Source organism: Oncorhynchus clarkii, chromosome 5, assembly GCF_045791955.1.
Source record: "Oncorhynchus clarkii lewisi isolate Uvic-CL-2024 chromosome 5, UVic_Ocla_1.0, whole genome shotgun sequence".
Classification (NCBI taxonomy): Eukaryota; Metazoa; Chordata; class Actinopteri; order Salmoniformes; family Salmonidae; genus Oncorhynchus; species Oncorhynchus clarkii.
The window spans coordinates 19,102,759-19,122,330 of NC_092151.1; the positions used below are offsets into that span (position 1 = coordinate 19,102,759).

Here is a 19,572-nt window from a genome sequence, read left to right on the forward strand (position 1 = left end):
AGTGCACTATATACGGAGTAGGGTGTCATTTGGGATAGCCCAGTAAACATCAGATATGAACTTACCCATGTTACTGATGAGCTGGGTGAGTGTGAGTGAATAGGCCTCCAGCTGAAACTTAGCTGCCTGGATGTCCCCCTTCACACTGGTCAGAGACTCTACAGGCTGGAGATCACAGAAAGACAAATAGACAGGGACATATTGTAAAGAATACTCAGGGAGAAAAAGGTGTAGACTCACGCACAGAGCGCAGCAGGTGTTTATTTCACAGAAGGCAGGAATCGTGGTCTCAGGCAATACACAGGTAGGCAAACAGGCAGGTGACTCAAAACTAGAACAGAAGGCTATAACTGGTTCTCACAAAAGAGCAAAGAAAAGGCTTAGTAGAGTCAAAACAAACAATACCTCACAAAGTCACAAACAGAATGAACTGAGCTAAATAAGGAGCTGATGAGACCAGGTGAGTAACTAACACAGGTGAAATCAGTGAACAAAAAGGAAAGACAGGGCTACGTTCAAGAACACAAAGAAACAGGGCTACGTTCAAGAACACAACGAAACAGAACACAAGGTTGACTAAGAAAATAAATACAGAACCTTACACATATGTACTGTACATATACAGAGCAGTTAAAAGTTTGGATACACCTACTCATTTCAGGGTTTTTCTTTATTTTTACTATTTCTACATTGTATAAGAATAGTGAAGACATCAAAACTATGAAATAACACATATGGAATCATGTAGTAACCAAAAAAGTGTTTAACAAATCAAAATATATTTTGTATTTGAGATTCTTCAAAGTAGACACCCTTTGCCTTGATGACAGCTTTACACACTCTTGGCATTCTCTCAACCAGCTTCATGAGGTAGTCACCTGGAATGCATTTCAATTAACAGGTGTGCCTTGTTAAAAGTTCATTTGTGGAATTTCTTTGCTTCTTAATGCGTTTGAGCCAATATGTTGTGTTTTGACAAGGTAGGGTTGGTATATAGAAGACAGCCCTATTTGGTAAAAGACCAAGTCCATCTTATGGCAAGAACAGCTCAAATAAGCAAAGAGAAACGACAGTCTATCATTACTTTAAGACATGAAGGTCAGTCAATATGGAAGATTTTAAGAACTTCTTCAAGTGCAGTTGCAAAAACCATCAAGCGCCATGATGAAACTGGCTCTCATGAGGACCGCCATAGGAAAGGAAAACCCAGTTTCCTCTGCTGCAGAGGATAAGTTCATTAGAGTTAACTGCACCTCATATTGCAGGCCAAATAAATGTTTTACAGAGTTCAAGTAACAGACACATCTCAACATCAACTGTTCAGATGAGACTGCGTGAATCAGGCCTTCATGGTTGAATTGCTGCAAAGAAACCACTACTAAAGGACACCAATAAGAATAAGAGACTTGCTTGGGCCAAGAAACACGAGCAATGGACATTAGACTGGTGGAAATCTGTCATTTGGTCTGATGAGTCCAAATTTGAGATTTTTGGTTCCAACCACCGTGTCTTTGTGAGACGCAGAGTAGGTGAACGGATGATCTCTGCATGTGTGGTTCCCACTATGAAGCATGGAGGAGGAGGAGGTGTGATGGTGCTTTGCTGGTGACACTGTCAGTGATTTGTTTAGAATTCACATTTAACCAGCATGGATACCACAGCATTCTGCAGTGATACGCCATCCCATCTGGTTTGCACTTAGTGGGACTATCATTAGTTTTTCAACAGGACAATGACCCAACACACCTCCAGGCTGTGTAAGGGCTATTTGACCAAGAAGGAGAGTGATGGAGTGCTGCATAAGATGACCTGGCCTCTACAATCACCCGACCTCAATCCAATTGAGGTGGTTTAGGATGAGTTGAACCCCCAGGGTGAAGGAAAAGCAGCCAACAAGTGCCCAGCATATGTGGGAACTCCAATACTGTTTGGAAAGCATTCCAGGTGAAGCTGGTTCAGAGAATGCCAAGAGTATGCAAATCTGTCATCAAGGCAAAGGGTGGCTACTTTGAAGAATTTGAACTATTTTGGGGTCACTATATGATTCCATATGTGTTATTTCATTGTTTTGATGTCTTCACTATTATTGTACAATGTAGAAAACAGTACAAATAAAGAAAAACCCTAGAATGAGTAGGTGTGTCCAAATCTTTGGCGGGTACTGCATATAGAGAGATAGATAGACGGCAACATTATAGCATACAATGTGGGGGCTGAATCCCCCTTCAGATCCGCATGTGTAACTCTTCGTAACTTATAGATAGATCAAAGTGTATTTGTCACTTGCACAGAATACAGAGGGTGTAACGGTACCATGAAATGCTTACAAATGCTTACTTTCAAGGATTCATGGAGCAATGTCAGTTGTATATTTGTGTGAAAATTTGCCCATGCAAATCTCAAGCTAGGATTCAACCCTAAGTGATTGGATATAGTATTGTATTAAATACTCTTTCAGGTCCCAGATTATTGGTTGTGTAGTGGTTACATATGAGTTGAGTTGGGCTTGTACCTGGGCAGTTTGGTAAATTATTGGTTGTGTTGTGGTTACCTATACGTTGAGTTGGGCTTGTGCCTGGGCAGTTTGGTTGATTATTGGTTGTGTTGTGGTTACCTTTGCGTTGAGTTGAGCTTGTGCCTGGGCAGTGTGGTTCTCCAGCTCAGCCAGCTGCTGCATGGCTGTGTCCACAGAGGAGCTGAGCTGGGCAGACGCTGTCCTTGCATGCTTGGCCTTGGTCAGGGTGGCCTTGGCCTCCTGTGTTCAGAGAAAAACACAGACAAATTAATATGAAGGATACAGGATTCATAGGGGTGTGATGTGACCTATGTGAATGGAATTTAAACACACACACACACGCACGCACACACACACACACACACACACACACACACACACACACACACACACACACACACACACACCCCCCCCTCGCCATACCCACTTTAGACAGGGAATGTGCAGTGTGTTCTGCCTGTCCTGCAGTAGCGTTGGAGAGGGTAGCGCTATCCAGGGCAGGCCTCAGGACTCTCTCTGTCTGGTTCACCTTCTTATTGATGTCTTCTAAAACCTTCTCCCTCAGCAACGTCTCCTTCTTCAGAGCAGCCTTGGTCTGGACCTGCCTTCGAGGCCACTCTCTCTGCATGTCTAGGGTGGGGTATGGACAGGGGCAAGGCAGGTTGGCCACTGACATGGTTAAAGAAGCGTGATAGCAACTGACAAAAAGTTTTTTATTCTATCCTATTCTATTTCACAATCCATGTACTAGTAACAAAGTAATGAGAAAATATGAGTTCAAGTTCCATTCAATTCTATTCCTTCCCTTACAAAAAAACCCGTGACAAACATCACGTGAACAAATGTCACGACACGTGTGAAGTTTCACATGTATGTAATTGGCAGGATAAGAAACCAGGTCTCCCATGGGAGAATACAAAGTCTAGCCCATCTGACCAAGAGGGCCAACCCTCATTTTGAAGTCGCAGGCGGGCTACCTGATCACATGACCATGACCAACCATTAACGACTCAAGTCTGCTACACTTTCAGCTCTCTCTCTCTCTCTCTCTCTCTCTCTCTCTCTCTCTCTCTCCCTCCTCCTTAATTTTTTGTTTAAAACTGTTCAACTATTGTCTTTCTCTCTCTTTGAGTCAACTACTGACCACATTTTATGCACTGCAGCGCTAGCTAGCTGTAGCTTATGCTTTCAGTACTAGATTAATGATCTGATCCTAAGATTGGGTGGACAATATGTCAGTTCATGCTGCAAGAGCTCTGATAGGTTGGAGGATGTCCTCCGGAAGTTGTCTATGGAAGGGGGTGAGAACCCTGAGCCTCCTAGATTTTGTATTGAAGTCAATGTATCAGAAACTAGCTGTCCTCTGGCTTCACCACAGTGCTACCTTACTGAGTGGTGTTGAGGCTACTGTAGACCTACATAGCAAAACAATGTGTTTTAATCAATTATTTTGTGACGTGAATATATTTAGTATAGTTTTATCTAAAAAGGATAATTGTTTAATGTTTAAATATTCTTATTTTTATTAAATTCACTGGAGAGGATGGTCCTCCCCTTCCTCACCTAAGGAGCCTCCACTGGTAGATATGTATAGGGGTAACGTGCCTAGGCATCAGGATATATGATAAACAAAGTAGCAACAGCATATATGATGATTGTATGTGAGAGGATGTGCATGAGTGCGTAGGGCCCTGTGAGTGTGCATAGAAAGTGCAAAAATTTTAATAAAATACAACGGTCAATTTAGACAGCTATATAGCAGTCTTATGACTTGGGGATAGAAGCTGTCCAGAAGCCTGTTGGTGTCAGACTTGATGCACCGGTACCGCTTATCATGCGGATGCAGAAAGAACAGTCTATGGCTTGGGTGGCTGGAGTCTTCAACAATTTTCCAGGCCTTCCTTTCACACTGCCCTGGGTGGCAAGGAGCTTGGCCCCAGTGATGCACTGGGCTGTCCGCACCAACCTCTGTAGCCCCATGTGATCGAGGGCGGTGCTATTGCCATACCAAGCAGTGATGCAGCCAGTCAATATGCTCTCAATGGTACAGCTGTACTTTTTGAGGATCTGAGGGCCCATGCCAAATCTTTTCAACCTCCTAAAGAGGAAGAGGCACTGCCGTACCTTCTTCACAACTGTACGCATGTGTGTGGACCATTTTAAGTCCTTATTGATTTGGACACAGAGGAACTTGAAGCTCTCGACCCGCTCCACTGCAGCCCCATTGATGTGGATGGGGGCATGCTCGCCCCCCTTTTTCTTGGAGTACACGATCAGCTCCTTGGTCTTATTGAAGTTGAGGGAGAGGTTGTTGTTCCGGCACCACACTGCCTGGCCACTGACCTCCTCCCTGCAGGCTGTCTCGTCGTCGCCGGTGATCAGGCCTACCATCGTCGTGTCGTCAGCAAACTTGATGATGGTGTTAGAGTCCTGCATGGCAGTTGTGGGGGAACAGGGAGTACAGGAGGGGACAAAGCACACACCCCTGTGGGGTCCCTGTGTTTAGGTTCAGTGGGGCTGAGGTGATGTTGCCTATCCTCACCACCTGGGGTCGTCCAGTCAAGAAGTCCAGGATCCAGTTGCAGAGGGAGGTGTTCAGTCCCATCATCCTAAGCTTGGTGACGAGCTTGGAGGGGACAATGGTGTTGAATGCTGGGTTGTAGTCAATAAACAGCATTCTCACGTAGGTATTCCTCTTACATGTACAGTTGAAGTCGGAAGTTTACATACACTTAGGTTGGTCATTAAAACTTATTTTTCAAACACTACACAAATGTCTTGTTAGCAAACTATAGTTTTGGCAAGTCGGTTAGGACATCTACTTTCTGCATGACACAAGTAATTTTTCCAACAATTATTTACAGACAGATTATTTCACTTATAATTCGCTGTATCACAATTCCAGTGGGTCAGAACTTTACATACACTAAGTTGCATTTAAACAGCTTGGAAAATTCAAGAATATGATGTCATGGCTATAGAAGCTTCTGATAGGCTAATTTACATAATTTGAGTCAATTGGAGGTGTAACTGTGGATGTATTTCAAGGCCTACCTTCAAACTCACTGCCTCTTTGCTTGACATCATGGGAAAATCAAAAGAAATCAGCCAAGACCTCAGAAAAAAATCTCCACAAGTCTGGTTCATCCTTGGGAGCAATTTCCAAAGGTACCACATTCATCTGCACAAACAATAGTACGCAAGTATAAACACCATGCGACCACTCAGCCGTTATATCGCTCAGGAAGGAGACGTGTTCTGTTCCCTAGAGATGAACGTTTTTTGGTGTGAAAAGTGAAAATCAATCCCAGAACAACAGCAAAGGACCTTGTGAAGATGCTGGAGGAAACAGGTACAAAGGTTTCTATATCCACAGTAAAACGAGTCCTATATCGACATAACCTGAAAGGCCGCTCAGCAAGGAAGAAGCCACTGCTCCAAAACCTCCATTAAAAAAGCCAGACTACGGTTTGCAACTGCACATGGGGACAAAGGTCGTACTTTTTGGAGAAATGTCCTCTGGTCTGATGAAACAAAAATAGAACTGTTTGGTCATAATGACCATCGTTATGTTAGAAGGAAAAAGGGGGAGGCTTGCAAGCAGAAGAACAACATCCCAACCGTGAAGCACGGGGGTGGCAGCATCATGTTGTGGCGGTGCTTTGCTGCAGAAGGGACTGGTGCACTTCACAAACTAGATGGCATCATGAAAAAATTAAATTGTGTGGATATATTGAAGCAAATGGGTATTCCAAATGTACAATGACCCCAAGCATACTTCCAAAGTTGTGGCAAAATGGCTTAAGGACAACAAAGTCAAGGTATTGGAGTGGCCATCACAAAACCCTGACCTCAATCCTATAGAATATTTGTGGTCAGAACTGAAAAAGTGCGTGCGAGCAAGGAGGCCTACAAACCTGATTCAGTTACACCAGCTCTGTCAGGAGGAATGGGCCAAAATTCACCCAACTTATTGTGGGAAGCTTGTGGAAGGCTACCCGAAATGTTTGACCCAAGTTAAACAATTTTAAAGGCAAAGCTACCAAATACTAATTGAGTGTATGTAAACTTCTGACCCACTGGGAATGTGATAAAATAAATAAAAGCTGAAATAAATCATTCTCTAGTATTATTCTGACATTTCACATTCTTAAAATAAAGTGGTGATCCTAACGGACCTAAAACATGGATTTTTTTACTAAGATTAAATGTCAGGAATTGTGAAAAACTGAGTTTAAATGTATTTGGCTCAGGTGTATGTAAACTTCCGACTTCAACTGTGCCTAGGTGGGTGAAGGTAGTGTGGAGAGAAATTGATATTGCGTCATCTATGGACCTGTTGTGGCGATATGCAAATTGGAGTGAGTCTGGGATGATGAAGCTAATTTCCTGCAATTCCATCCATTTTGCTATGGGGTTTTGTACTGTGTATTTTAATACTGTATTCTCAACGTAGCTCATCCTAATATTTCTACTACCGTAAAATGCATTTTAGTTTCACTGTTTATATACAACACATATTTATTAATACAGTGCATTTGGAAAGTATTCAGACCCGTTGACCTTTTCCACATTTAGCCTTATTCTAAAATCACCCTCATCAATCTACACACAATAACCCATAATGACAAAGCAAAATCAGGTTTTAGAAATGTTTGCAAATGTATAAAAAATTAAAACTTAAATATTATATTGACGTAAGTATTCAGACCCTTTACTCAATACTTCGTTGAAGCACCTACAGTGCCTTGCAAAAATATTCACCCCCCTTGGCCTTTTTCCTATTTTGTTTAATTACAACCTGTAATTGAAATGGATTTTTATTTGAATTTCATGTAATGGACATACACAAAATATTCCAAATTGGTGAAGTTACATTTTTTTTTTAAATGACTTAAAAAGGAAAATAGATATATAAAAAAATAAAATAATGGACAAGTGGTGCGTGCATATGTATTCAACCCCTTTGCTATGAAGCCCCTAAATAAGATATGGTGCAACCAATTACCTTCAGAAGTCACATAATTACTTCAATAAACTCCACATGTGTGCAATATAAGTGTCACATGATCTGTCACATGATCTCAGTATACAGTATATACACATGTTCTGAAAAGCCTCAGAGTCTGCCACACCACTGAGCAAGGGGCACCACCAAGCAAGCGGCACTATGAAGACCAAGGAGCTCTCCAAACAGGTCAGGGACAAAGTTGTGGAGAAGTACAGATCAGGGTTGGGAAACAAAAAAATATCTGAAACTTTGAACAACCCACAGAGCACCATTAAGTCCATTATTTATTTTTTTAAATAATTTGGCACCACAACAAACCTGCCAAGAGAGGGCTGCCCACCAAAACTCACGGACCAGGCAAGGAGAGCATTAATCAGAGAAGCAACAAAGAGACCAAAGATAACCCTGAAGGAGCTGCAAAGCTCCATAGCGGAGATTGGAGTATCTCTCCATAGGACCACTTTAAGCCGTACACTCCACAGAGCTGGGCGTACGGAAGAGTGGCCAGAAAAAAGCCATTGCTTAAAGAAAATAATAAGCAAACAGGTTTGTTGTTCGCCAAAAGGCATATGGAAGAAGGGATTCTGGTCAGATGAGACTAAAATAGCTATGCATGTTGAAGTTTTCATTTTTTTGTCATATTTCTTGTTTGTTTCAAAATAGAAAATATTTTTGTAGTCAGGTTGTGTAAATCCAAAGATACAAACCCCCCCCCAAAAAATATATTTTAATTCCAGGTTGTAAGACAACAAAATAGGAAAAATGCCAAGGGGGGTGAATACTTTCACAACCCACTGTATGGCAGCGATTACAGCCTCACGTCTTTTTGGGTATGACGCTACAAGCTTGGCACACCTGTATTTGGGGAGTTTCTCCCATTCTTCTCTGCATATCCTCTCAAGCTCTATGAGGTTGGATGGGGAGCGTCGCTGCACAGCTATTTTCAGGTCTTTCCAGAGATGTTCGATCAGGCTCAAGTCAATTCAGAGAATTGTCTCAAAGCCACTCTTGCATTGTCTTGGCTGTGTACTTAGGGTCATTGTCCTGTTGGAAGGTGAACCTTCACCCCAGTCTGAGGTCCTGTTCGCTCTGGAGCAGGTTTTCATTAAGGATCTCTCTGCACTTTGCTCCGTTCATCTTTCCCGCAATTCTGAGTAGTCTCCCAATCCCTGCCGCTAAAAAACATCCCCACAGCATGATACTGCCACAACCATGCTTCAACGTAGGGACGGTGCCAGGTTTCCTCCAGACGTGACGCTTGGCGTTCAGGCCAAAGACTATAATCTTGGTTTCATCAGACCAGAGCATTTTGTCTCTCAAGGTCTGAGAGTCCTTTAGGTGCCTTTTAGCAAACTCCAAGCGGAGTTTGCCAAAAGTCACCTCCCTGACCAAGGCCCCTTTCCCCCCGATTGCTCAGTTTGGCCAGGCGGCCAGCTCTTGGAAAAGTCTTGGTGGTTCCAAACTTCTTCTATTTAAGAATGATGGATGCCACTGTGTTCTTGGGGACCTTCAATTCTGCAGACAGTTTTTGGTGCCCTTCCACCGATCTGTGCCTCGACACAATACTGTCTTGGAGCTCTACGGACAATTCCTTCGACCTCGTGGCATGGTTTTTGCTCTGACATACACTGTCAACTGTGGGACCTTATATAGACAGGTGTGTGCCTTTCCAAATCATGTCCAATCAATTGAATTTAGCACAGGTGGCCTTCAATCAAGTTGTAGAAACATCTCAAGGATGATTAATGGAAACAGGATGCAGCTGAGCTAAATTTCAAGGGTCTGAATACTTATGTAAACAAGCTATTTCTGTTTTCTATTTTTTATTTATTTTTAATTGAAAAACCTGTTTTCACTTTGTCATTATGGGGTATTGTGTGTAGATTGTGTGTAGATTTATTTGTGTACTTGTTTGACATTTTACTGCATTGTTAAGAGTCAGTAACATAAGCATTTTGCTGCACAGGTTAAAACATCTGCTAAACTGTTTTGAAAGTCAATTTGTTTTGAAATCACATTGCTGTTTTTGGCTGTACAGATTATGTATTTTGGATGTTTTCAGTGTATTTTGAATGCTTTCAGACAATGTGATGAATTTTTTGGCGCAAAATAATTACAAAAAGTAAACTTGAGTTAAATGACTAAATCTGAGATCGCTACTTTTAACGTGTTAAATATAATCAAGAAGGAGACAGAACGCTAGCTTCTCTAGGTTACCTTTTTATAGAATTTCATATGTAGAAACTACTACATCTGAAAATATGGTTTCATATGTGAAACATAGGCTCAACATGTGAAACAACTATTTAATTTGTGAAAATTCAATTTCACATGTGAGAATTAGATTTTGACAATTGAAGCTGCAAATTTGTAAGGGTTTATATAAGGGTAAGGGTTTATTTGTAAGGGTTTATATTCAGACTACCCTAATGAGATTTCTTATAAATCTTTATAAATTGTATATATTTTTTTATAAACAGTGAATATATTGTTGAAATAAACTAGAGGCTGTGAAACTCAGAGTGCATTTGAGGCTTTGTTATTATTTCCGACAATCACAGCTGCTCTTCCTCCCCTCACAAAATGGCAAGCGGAGCTTAACAGGGAGAAACAAACGGTTACATTTGTGTTACATTTGTTTTTCTAAGCATTTTGATATTTAATTAGAATAACTCCGTGGGCTGATATTGCAGTGATGGGAATATGAAAACGTAACAAAAAGTCTGAAATGTAAAACAACAGAAAAAGAAACAGAAATAGAACATGCTGCAAACGTTACCTTCCAGTTCTCTCCGCAGGGCGATGACCTCTGACTCCATTTCTTTCCCTGTCACCACCGATGACAGGGCCAGGACCTTTGACCCCTGGGCATGAGCTGTCAGCTGCAGAGGGAGGTACCAGGAATAGAGAGAGAGTAGGGAGTGAACCTCGCAGAACCTCAAGAGTTACGCATCAGACAGCACAGCATCCTGACTATGGGGTCACTGACTGATTTGACACAGAAGCATCTACTGTAGTTCTAATAAAACAATTGAAATAAATAATTAAGGAATTCATATTTTTCAGACGGACGATAAAAGTACTGTAAAATGTTTTATTCTAATCTTTCTTATTATCTTTAATTGTTCTGCTTTTACTCTACAGCAGGGGTACGCACAATGCCGTCAGTGGTACGCCAAATAAAAATGTCATTCACATTTAATATATATATGTATATATATATTTGGCATACCACTGACGGCATTGTGCGTAGAACAATTGATCATTAGAAAACACATTTGCAATTATGTTAGCACAGCTGAAAACTGTTGTCTTGATTAAATACGTTTTAGAGCGAGAATTCAGATGACTTTCGAGTAGTAAGACGTATTAAAGCAACAAATACCATTAATAAGAAGGAGCTAGAAGCGTCTTATATGGTGAGCTACTGAGTGGCTAGGACAGGCAAAACCCGTACTATTGTGGAGGACTTAATTATTCCTGCTGCCGTGGATATGGCTGGGACAATGCTGGGGGAAAAGGCCAAAAAACGATCAAACAACACTGTTTCACGACGCAGCAGTGACATGGCAGGAGATGTTTTTAAACAATTACTGCTTTGCATACAAGCCAGTGAATTCTATGCGTTACAGCTGGATGAGTCAACAGACGTGGCGGACCTGGCACAGCTCCCGGTATATGTCTGTTACGTTTATGGGGGGTCAATTAAAGAAGACACACTCTTCTGCAAACCACTGGAAACCAGGACAACAGGAGATTATATTTTTAAAGTACTGGACAACTTTGTGACATCAAATGGACTTTGGTGGTCAAGATGTGTTGGTATCTGTACTGATGGCACAAAAGCCATGAGAGGGAGACATAGTGGAGTGGTAACGCATGTGCAAGCAGTTACTCCCGGCGACACTTTGGTACACTGCAGCATCCACCAAGAGGCGCTTGCTGCCAAGGGAATGCCTGACAGCTTGAAAGATGTTTTGGACATTACATTGAAAATTGTTAACTTTGTTAAAGCAAGGCCCATGAACTCTTGTGAATTCTCTGCATTATGCAATGATATGTGCAGCGACCATGTAACACTTTTACAACATACAGAAGTGCGCTGGTTATCCAGGGGCAAAGTATTGACACGCTTTTTGAATTGAGAGATGAGCTTAAAGTTTTCTTTACTGACCATAATTTTCACTTGTCTAACTGCTTGCATGATGACGAGTTTCTCACACGACTGGTATATCTGGGTGATGTTTTTTCTCGCCTGAATAATCCGCAACTATATTCAATGTGCGGGACAAAATTGAGGCTATGATTAAGAAGTTGGAGCTCTTCTCTGTCTGCATTAACAAGAACAACACACAGGTCTTTCCATGATTGCATGATTTTTTGTGTGCAAATGAACTCAAGTTTACGGACAATGTCAAATGTGAGATAGCAAAGCACCTGAATGAGTGTGGTCTGCAATTACACAGGTACTTTCTCGAAACAGATGACACAAACAACTGGATTCGTTATCCCTTTCTTGCCCTGCATCCAGTCCACTTACCGATATCTGAACAAGAGAGCCTCATCGAAATTGTAACAAGCGGTTCTGTGAAAATTGAATTCAATCAGAAGCCACTGGCAGATTTCTGGATTGGGCTGCGCTCAGAGTATCCTGCCTTGGCAAATCGCACTGTTAAGACACTGATACCCTTTGCAACCACGTACCTATGTGAGAGTGGATTCTCAGCCCTCACTAGCATGAAAACTAAATACATATGTGTGTGGAATATATGTGGAAAATTATTTAAGACTGAGACTCTCTCCCATACAACCCAACATTGCAGAGTTATGTGCATCCTTTCAAGCACACCCTTCTCATTAACCTGTGGTGAGTTATTCACAATTTTCGTTAAGAAAATAAGGTTTTATATGTAAGATGGTTATATAAAGAGCAAAATAATTAATTATTATTATATTATTATTTGTGCACTGGTCCGATAAGAGCTCTTTGTCACTTCCCACGAGTTGGGTTGTGACAAACTCACACATTCTTATGTTTAATAAATGTATCGTATAGTGTGTGTGTGTGGCAGGCTTACAATGATGGCAAAAACAACATTTGAGAGTGAGCTGACCCTGGTGCTAGAGGGGGTATGCAGCTGGAGGTTGAATGTTTGAAGGGGTATGGCACTATAAAAGTTTGGGAACCATTGCTCTACAGGATATTGAATGGTATGTGGATTGTGTGTACATTCTATTGTCTATTTTTGTCAGTATATACTGTTTATTGCTGTCAGCAAAATTTCACCAGGTCATATTTCTGGTACATGTAAATGTTAGGTGTGCAGATAAAACCCCCTCTACCTTGTAAATATCCTTTACAGCAGCCATTTTGTTGTGAGCGGTCTGTATGCGAGGCTCCATCTCCTCTCTGATCTTATTGACCAGCTCCTCTTTAGACTGGACATTAAACGCCAGCTCAGCTGTCCTGTTGCTTAGCTCAACATCCTGAGGAAAGGGGAGAACAGCTGTCATTCATTCATTCATTCAGACATTCAGTCAATAATTCAGTCAGTCAGTCAGTCAGTCAGTCAGTCAATAACTCAGTCAGTCAGTCAGTCAGTCAGTCAGTCAGTCAGTCAGTCAGTCAGTCAGTCAGTCCATCAACTTGAGAGTACAATGAGTTCTTATTACCCCTGACCGCGGTAGCCACTGACCTCTGATTGATTAGCAGCCGGTACGAGGCTGGGGTCTGATTGGTTGTAACCCTGTGTTGGTCTGAGATCTGATTGGTTGGTTCCTGATGTGGATTTGGGCCTCCTCTGGGATAGCTCCAATAGGGAGGAGGTGAGGTTTCCTAGGGCAACCAAGACATCAGCAGACTCCTCCTCCAGAGACAATTGATTAGCTAGAGTCCTATTCACTTGGGCAGTCAGATTCTCCTTTATCTGCTGCATGTCTGCCAGTCTGAGAGAGAGAAAGAGAGATAACGAGAGAGAGCGAGAGAGAGCGAGAGAGAGAATGAATGAGCGAGAGAGAGAGCGAGACACACATCTTCCCACACACACCCTACTTCACACACGCTCCCACACACACCCTTCCACCCATGCACCTACCAAATTGTTCTGAAAGATTACGATTAAATCCCCAGAAGCAAGCAGACTACTGGTATGAGGGTAATCAATTTCTTGTCTCCTGCCTGCTCCCATCATGGCGTGGCGTGGCCACCAGAGGTTTTTGCATGGTTCCGTTGAGCTTTGGGGGTAATCCTCAGCGCAATCTCACGCTAGGAGATGCTGCTCCCTCCATGCTGCTCCCTCCATGAAAGCAGCCCCAGAAAGCATTTAGCTTAAAGAGGAGGGAAGAAAGCTGTTCCCCTGTGGCTAAATATCTTATTTTCATAACTCCAGTGTAGCCTGGAGTTATTTAGCTAGCATTCCACTCCTTGGCACTTCTTGTCATTGCAAAAGAGACTGTCTTTCCGCAATCTTCAAATATGAACATTCTATCATTAATGAGCTTGAGGGGATCAGAGGATTTGATCCTGATTCGATAACCCTCATAGCTATCATCCAGTCACAATGTTTATGCAAATTAGACTGATAGTATATTTTCCTAACTTAATTCATGAATTTGATTGGAAACATTCTATCATTGGGCATTCTGATGTAATACATTTAATTGTAAACATAAACATTGGGCGTGGGGAGAACAGAGGATTCCCGTTTTTTGCATTTTTAACACCAGCCCATACGATCACATCACACCAGAGAAGCTCTTGCCATTCAAACTTCCCCTCCAGTTCATTGTGAACGCTGTAGCCTATTTTATACCCAGCAATCAAGAGCAAGATGCTATATACAGTACCAGTCAAAAGTTTGGACACACCTACTCATTCAAGGTTGTATTTTTTATTTTTAATATTTTCTACATTGTAAAATAATAGTGAAGACATCCAAACTATGAAATAACATATATGGAATCATGTAGTAACCAAGTGTTAAACAAATCAAAATACACTGCTCCAAAAAATAAAGGGAACACTAAAATAACACATCCTAGATCTGAATGAATGAAATATTCTTATTAAATACTTTTTGCTTTACATAGTTGAATGTGATGACAACAAAAAAACACAAAAATTATCACTGGAAATCAAATGTATCAACCCATGGAGGTCTGGATTTGGAGTCACACTCAAAATTAAAGTGGAAAACCACACTACAGGCTGATCCAAATTTGATGTAATGTCCTTAAAACAAGTCAAAATGAGGCTCAGTAGTGTGTGTGGCCTCCACGTGCCTGTATGACCTCCCTACAACCTCTGGGCATGCTCCTGATGAGGTGGTGGATGGTATCCTGAGGGATCTCCTCCCAGACCTGGACTAAAGCATCCGCCAACTCCTGGACAGTCTGTGGTGCAACGTGGCGTTGGTGGATGGAGCGAGACATGATGTCCCAGATGTGCTCAATTGGACTCAGGTCTGGGGAACGGGCGGGCCAGTCCATAGCATCAATGCCATCCTCTTGCAGGAACTGCTGACACACTTCAGCCACATGAGGTCTAGCATTGTCTTGCATTAGGAGGAACCCATGGCCAACCGCACCAGCATATGGTCTCACAAGGGGTCTGAGGATCTCATCTCGGTACCTAATGGCAGTCAGGCTACCTCTGGCGAGCACATGGAGGTGTGCGGCCCCCCAAATAAATGCCACCCCACACCATGACTGACCCACCGCCAAACTGGTCATGCTGGAGGATGTTGCAGGCAGCAGAACGTTCTCCACGGCATCTCCAGACTCTGTCACGTCTGTCACGTGCTCAGTGTGAACCTGCTTTCATCTGTGAAGAGCACAGGGCGCCAGTGGCGAATTTGCCAATCTTGGTGTTCTCTGGCAAATGCCAAACGTCCTGCACGGTGTTGGGCTGTAAGCACAACCCCCACCTGTGGATGTCGGGCCCTCATACCACCCTCATGGAGTCTGTTTCTGACCGATTGAGCAGACACATGCACATTTGTGGCCTGCTGGAGGTCATTTTGCAGTGCTCTGGCAGTGCTCCTCCTGCTCCTCCTTGCACAAAGGCGGAGGTAGCGGTCCTGCTGCTGGGTTGTTGCCCTCCTACGGCCTCCTCCACGTCTCCTGATGTACTGGCCTGTCTCCTGGTAGCGCCTCCATGCTCTGGACACTACGCTGACAGACACAGCAAACCTTCTTGCCACAGCTCGCATTGATGTGCCATCCTGGATGAGCTGCACTACCTGAGCCACTTGTGTGGGTTGTAGACTCCGTCTCATGCTACCACTAGAGTGAAAGCACCGCCAGCATTCAAAAGTGACCAAAACATCAGCCAGGAAGCATAGGAACTGAGAAGTGGTCTGTGGTCACCACCTGCAGAACCACTCCTTTATTGGGGGTGTCTTGCTAATTGCCTATAATTTCCACCTGTTGTCTATTCCATATGCTCAACAGCATGTGAAATTTATTGTCAATCAGTGTTGCTTCCTAAGTGGACAGTTTGATTTCACAGAGGTGTGATTGACTTGGAGTTACATTGTGTTGTTTAAGTGTTCCCTTTATTTTTTTGAGCAGTGTATATTTCATATTTGAGATTCTTCAAAGTAGCCACACTTTGCCTTGATGACAGTTTTGCACACTCTTGACATTCTCTCAACCAGCTTCATGAGGTAGTCACCTGGAAGGCATTTCAATTAACAGGTGTGCCTTGTTAAAAGTGAATTTGTGGAATTTCTTTCCTTTTTAATGCATTTGAGCCAATCAGTTGTGTTGTGACAAGGTAGGGTTAGTATACAGAATATAGCCCTATTTGGTAAAAGACCAAGTCCATATTATGGCAAGAACAGCTCAAATAAGCAAAGAGATATGATAGTCCATCATTACTTTAAGACAAGTTCAATCAATGCAGAACATTTCAAGAACTTTGAAAGTTCCTTCAAGTGCAATTTTAAAAAAAAATCCAAACTTTTGACTGGTACTGTATACATATACAGAAGACAGAGATGTGTAAGTTAGAAGTTGGTTCATATGCTAGCCTGTTAATCCATCATTAGTATGCTAGTCTACAGTGCATTTGGAAGGTATTCAGACTTTTTCCACATTTTGTTACGTTACAGCTTTATTGTAAATTTGATAAAATATTTTTTTCCCTCATCAATCTACACACAATTCCCCATAATGACAAAGCAAAAACAGGTTTTTAGAAATGTTTTAAATGTATGATTTGGACATGATTTGTTAAGGCACACACCTGTCTTTTTAAGATCCCACAGTTGACAGTGCATGTCAGAGCAAAAACCAAGCCATGAGGTCGAAGGAATTGTCCGTAGAGCTCCAAAACAGGATTGTGTCTAGGCACAGATCTGTGGAAGGGTACCAAAAAATGTCTGCAGCATTGAAGGTCCCCAAGAACCCAGTGGCCTCCATCATTCTTAAAAACCTCTCTGGGATATTTGGTACGGTCGCGTCCCACCCCGCCAACAGCCAGTGAAAGTGCAGGGCGCCAAATTCAAAACAAGACAAATCTCATCATTAAAATTCCTCAAGCATGCAAGTATTTTACACCATTTTAAAGATACTATTCTCATTAATCCAGCCGCAGTGTCTGATTTCAAAAAGGCTTTACAGCGAAAGCACCACAAACGATTATGTTAGGTCACCACCAAGTCACAGAAAATCACAGCCATTTTTCCAGCCAATGAGAGGAGTCACAAAAAGCAGAAATATAGATAAAATTAATCACTAACCTTTGATGATCTTCATCAGATGAAACTCATAGGACTTCATGTTACACAATACATGTATGTTTTGTTCGATAAAGTGCATATTTATATCCAAAAATATCATTTTACATTGGCGTGTTATGTTCAGTAGTTCCAAAACATGAGGTGATTTTGCAGAGCCACATCAATTCACAGAAATAGTCATAATAAACATTGATAAAAGATACAACTATTACACATGGAACTTTAGATAAAATTCTCCTTAATGCATCCGCTGTGTCAGATTTCCAAAAAACTTTACGGAAAAAGCACACCATGCAATAATCTGAGACCAAAACAGCCAAAGAGATATCCGCCATGTGGGGGGTCAACATTAGTCAGAAATAGCATTATAAATATTCACTTACCTTTGATGATGTTCATCAGAATGCACTCCCAGGAATCCCAGTTCCACAATAAATGTTTGATTTGTTCGATAAAGTTCATAATTTATGTCCAAATACCTTCCTTTGTTATTGCGTTTGGTAAAAAAAATCAAAATGCGTGTGAAAAGTCCAAAAAGTTATATTACAGGTCGTAGAAACATGTCAAACTAAGTGTAGAATCAATCTTTAGGATGTTTTTAACATGAATCTTCAATAATGTTCCAACCGGAGAATTCCTTTGTCTGTAGGAAGCAATGGAACGCAAGCTAACTTTCACATGACCGCGCGTCACGAGCTCGTGGCAATCTGCAAGACACCTGGCTCAATCCCCTCTCATTCGGCCTCACTTCACAGTAGAAGCATCAAACAAGGTTCTAAAGACTGTTGACATCTAGTGGAAGTCTTAGGAAGTGCAACATTACCAATATCCCATTGTATCTTCAATAGGGAATGAGTTGAAAAACGACAAACCTCAGATTTCCCACTTCCTGGTTGGATTTTTTCTCAGGTTTTCGCCTGCCATGTGAGTTCTGTTATACTCACAGACATTATTCAAACATTTTTAGAAACGTCAGAGTGTTTTCCATCCAAATATACTAATTATATGCATATTCTAGCTTTTATGGCTGAGTAGCAGGCAGTTTACTCTGGGCACCTTATTCATCCAAGCTACTCAATACTGCCCCCCAGTCACCAATAAGTTTTAAATAGAAGAAGTTTGGAACCATCAAGACTTCTCCTAGACCTGGCCGCCCGGCCAAACTGAGCAATCGGAGGAGAAGGGCCCCAGTCAGGGAGGTGACCAATAAACAGATGGTCACTCTGACAGAGCTCCAGAGGTCCTCTGTGGAATTGGGAGAACCTTCCAGAAGGACAACCATCTCTGTAGCACTCCACCAATCAGTCCTTTATGGTAGAGTGGGCAGAATAAAGCCACTTCTCAGTAAATAGCACAACAGCCCTCTTGAAGTTTGCCATGAGGCACCTAAAGGACTCTGACTATGAGAAACAAGATTCTCTTGTCTGATGTTACCAAGATTGAACTCTTTGGCCTGCGTGCCAACCGTCACATCTGAAGGAAACCTGGTACCATCCCTACGGTGAAGCATGGTGGTGGCAGCATCATGCTGTGGGGATGTTTTTTAACGGCAGGGACTGGGAGACTACTCAGGATCGAGGGAATGAAAACCTGCTCCAGAGTGCACAGGACCTCAGACTGGGGCGAAGGTTCCCCTTACAACAGGACAATGACCCTAAGTACACAGCAAAGACAATTCAGGAGTGGCTTTGGGACAATTCTCTGAATGTCCTTGAGTGGCCCAGCCAGAGCCCAGACTTGAACCCGATCGAACATCTCTGGAGAGACCTCTGTTTTCGCTTTGTCATTATGGGGTATTGTGTGTAGATTGATGAGGAACAAGAGGTCTGAATCATTTCCGAATGCACTGTATTGGATTTTCTACAGTAAATTTAGACGACAACCACCTATGCTATGCAAAAACATTTTTTGCCAATGAATTGAAGTTGAACATCGTCTAATGCATCTGTTGAATTAAATGTGCAATACAAAAGTGTAGTGCCAAGTTTGTTTTATTAAAGAAACCCTGGCTGTTGACATACGCAACAGATCGCAAAGCAGGGAATCTCCATTCCACATTGAGCTCATTTTCCTCCATAAATGCACATCAAGTGCAAGTACGCTTCCCAGCAGCTCACATTAGCAGGATGGGGGGCCTTTTCATTAGGAGGGACATCTACCGTAGATAGCTAAAATAATGATAAACACTTCCTCAATTTAAATATTAAACCTATGGGGACATCTATAGCCTACATTTGGCAGACCAGTACTCGTGATCATTGTAGCCTTTTATCGTCTAGATGTTGAAATATCTTCATGCCTAG

At 42.1% G+C, this 19,572-nt stretch overlaps 1 protein-coding gene across 1 annotated transcript in view; it reads right to left on the reverse strand.

Annotated features, from left to right (window-relative positions):
- The window catches only part of LOC139409644 (laminin subunit gamma-3-like), a 192,744-nt gene that overhangs the window by 924 nt on the left and 172,248 nt on the right, over window positions 1-19,572 (reverse strand). The window contains exons 22-27 of the mRNA XM_071155064.1: window positions 13,223-13,472; window positions 12,870-13,013; window positions 10,306-10,408; window positions 2,943-3,145; window positions 2,615-2,755; window positions 66-165 (exon numbers count right to left, since the gene is read on the reverse strand). Coding sequence (XP_071011165.1) covers window positions 66-165; window positions 2,615-2,755; window positions 2,943-3,145; window positions 10,306-10,408; window positions 12,870-13,013; window positions 13,223-13,472 — 941 coding nt within the window. The remainder of the gene's footprint in view (window positions 1-65; window positions 166-2,614; window positions 2,756-2,942; window positions 3,146-10,305; window positions 10,409-12,869; window positions 13,014-13,222; window positions 13,473-19,572) is intronic.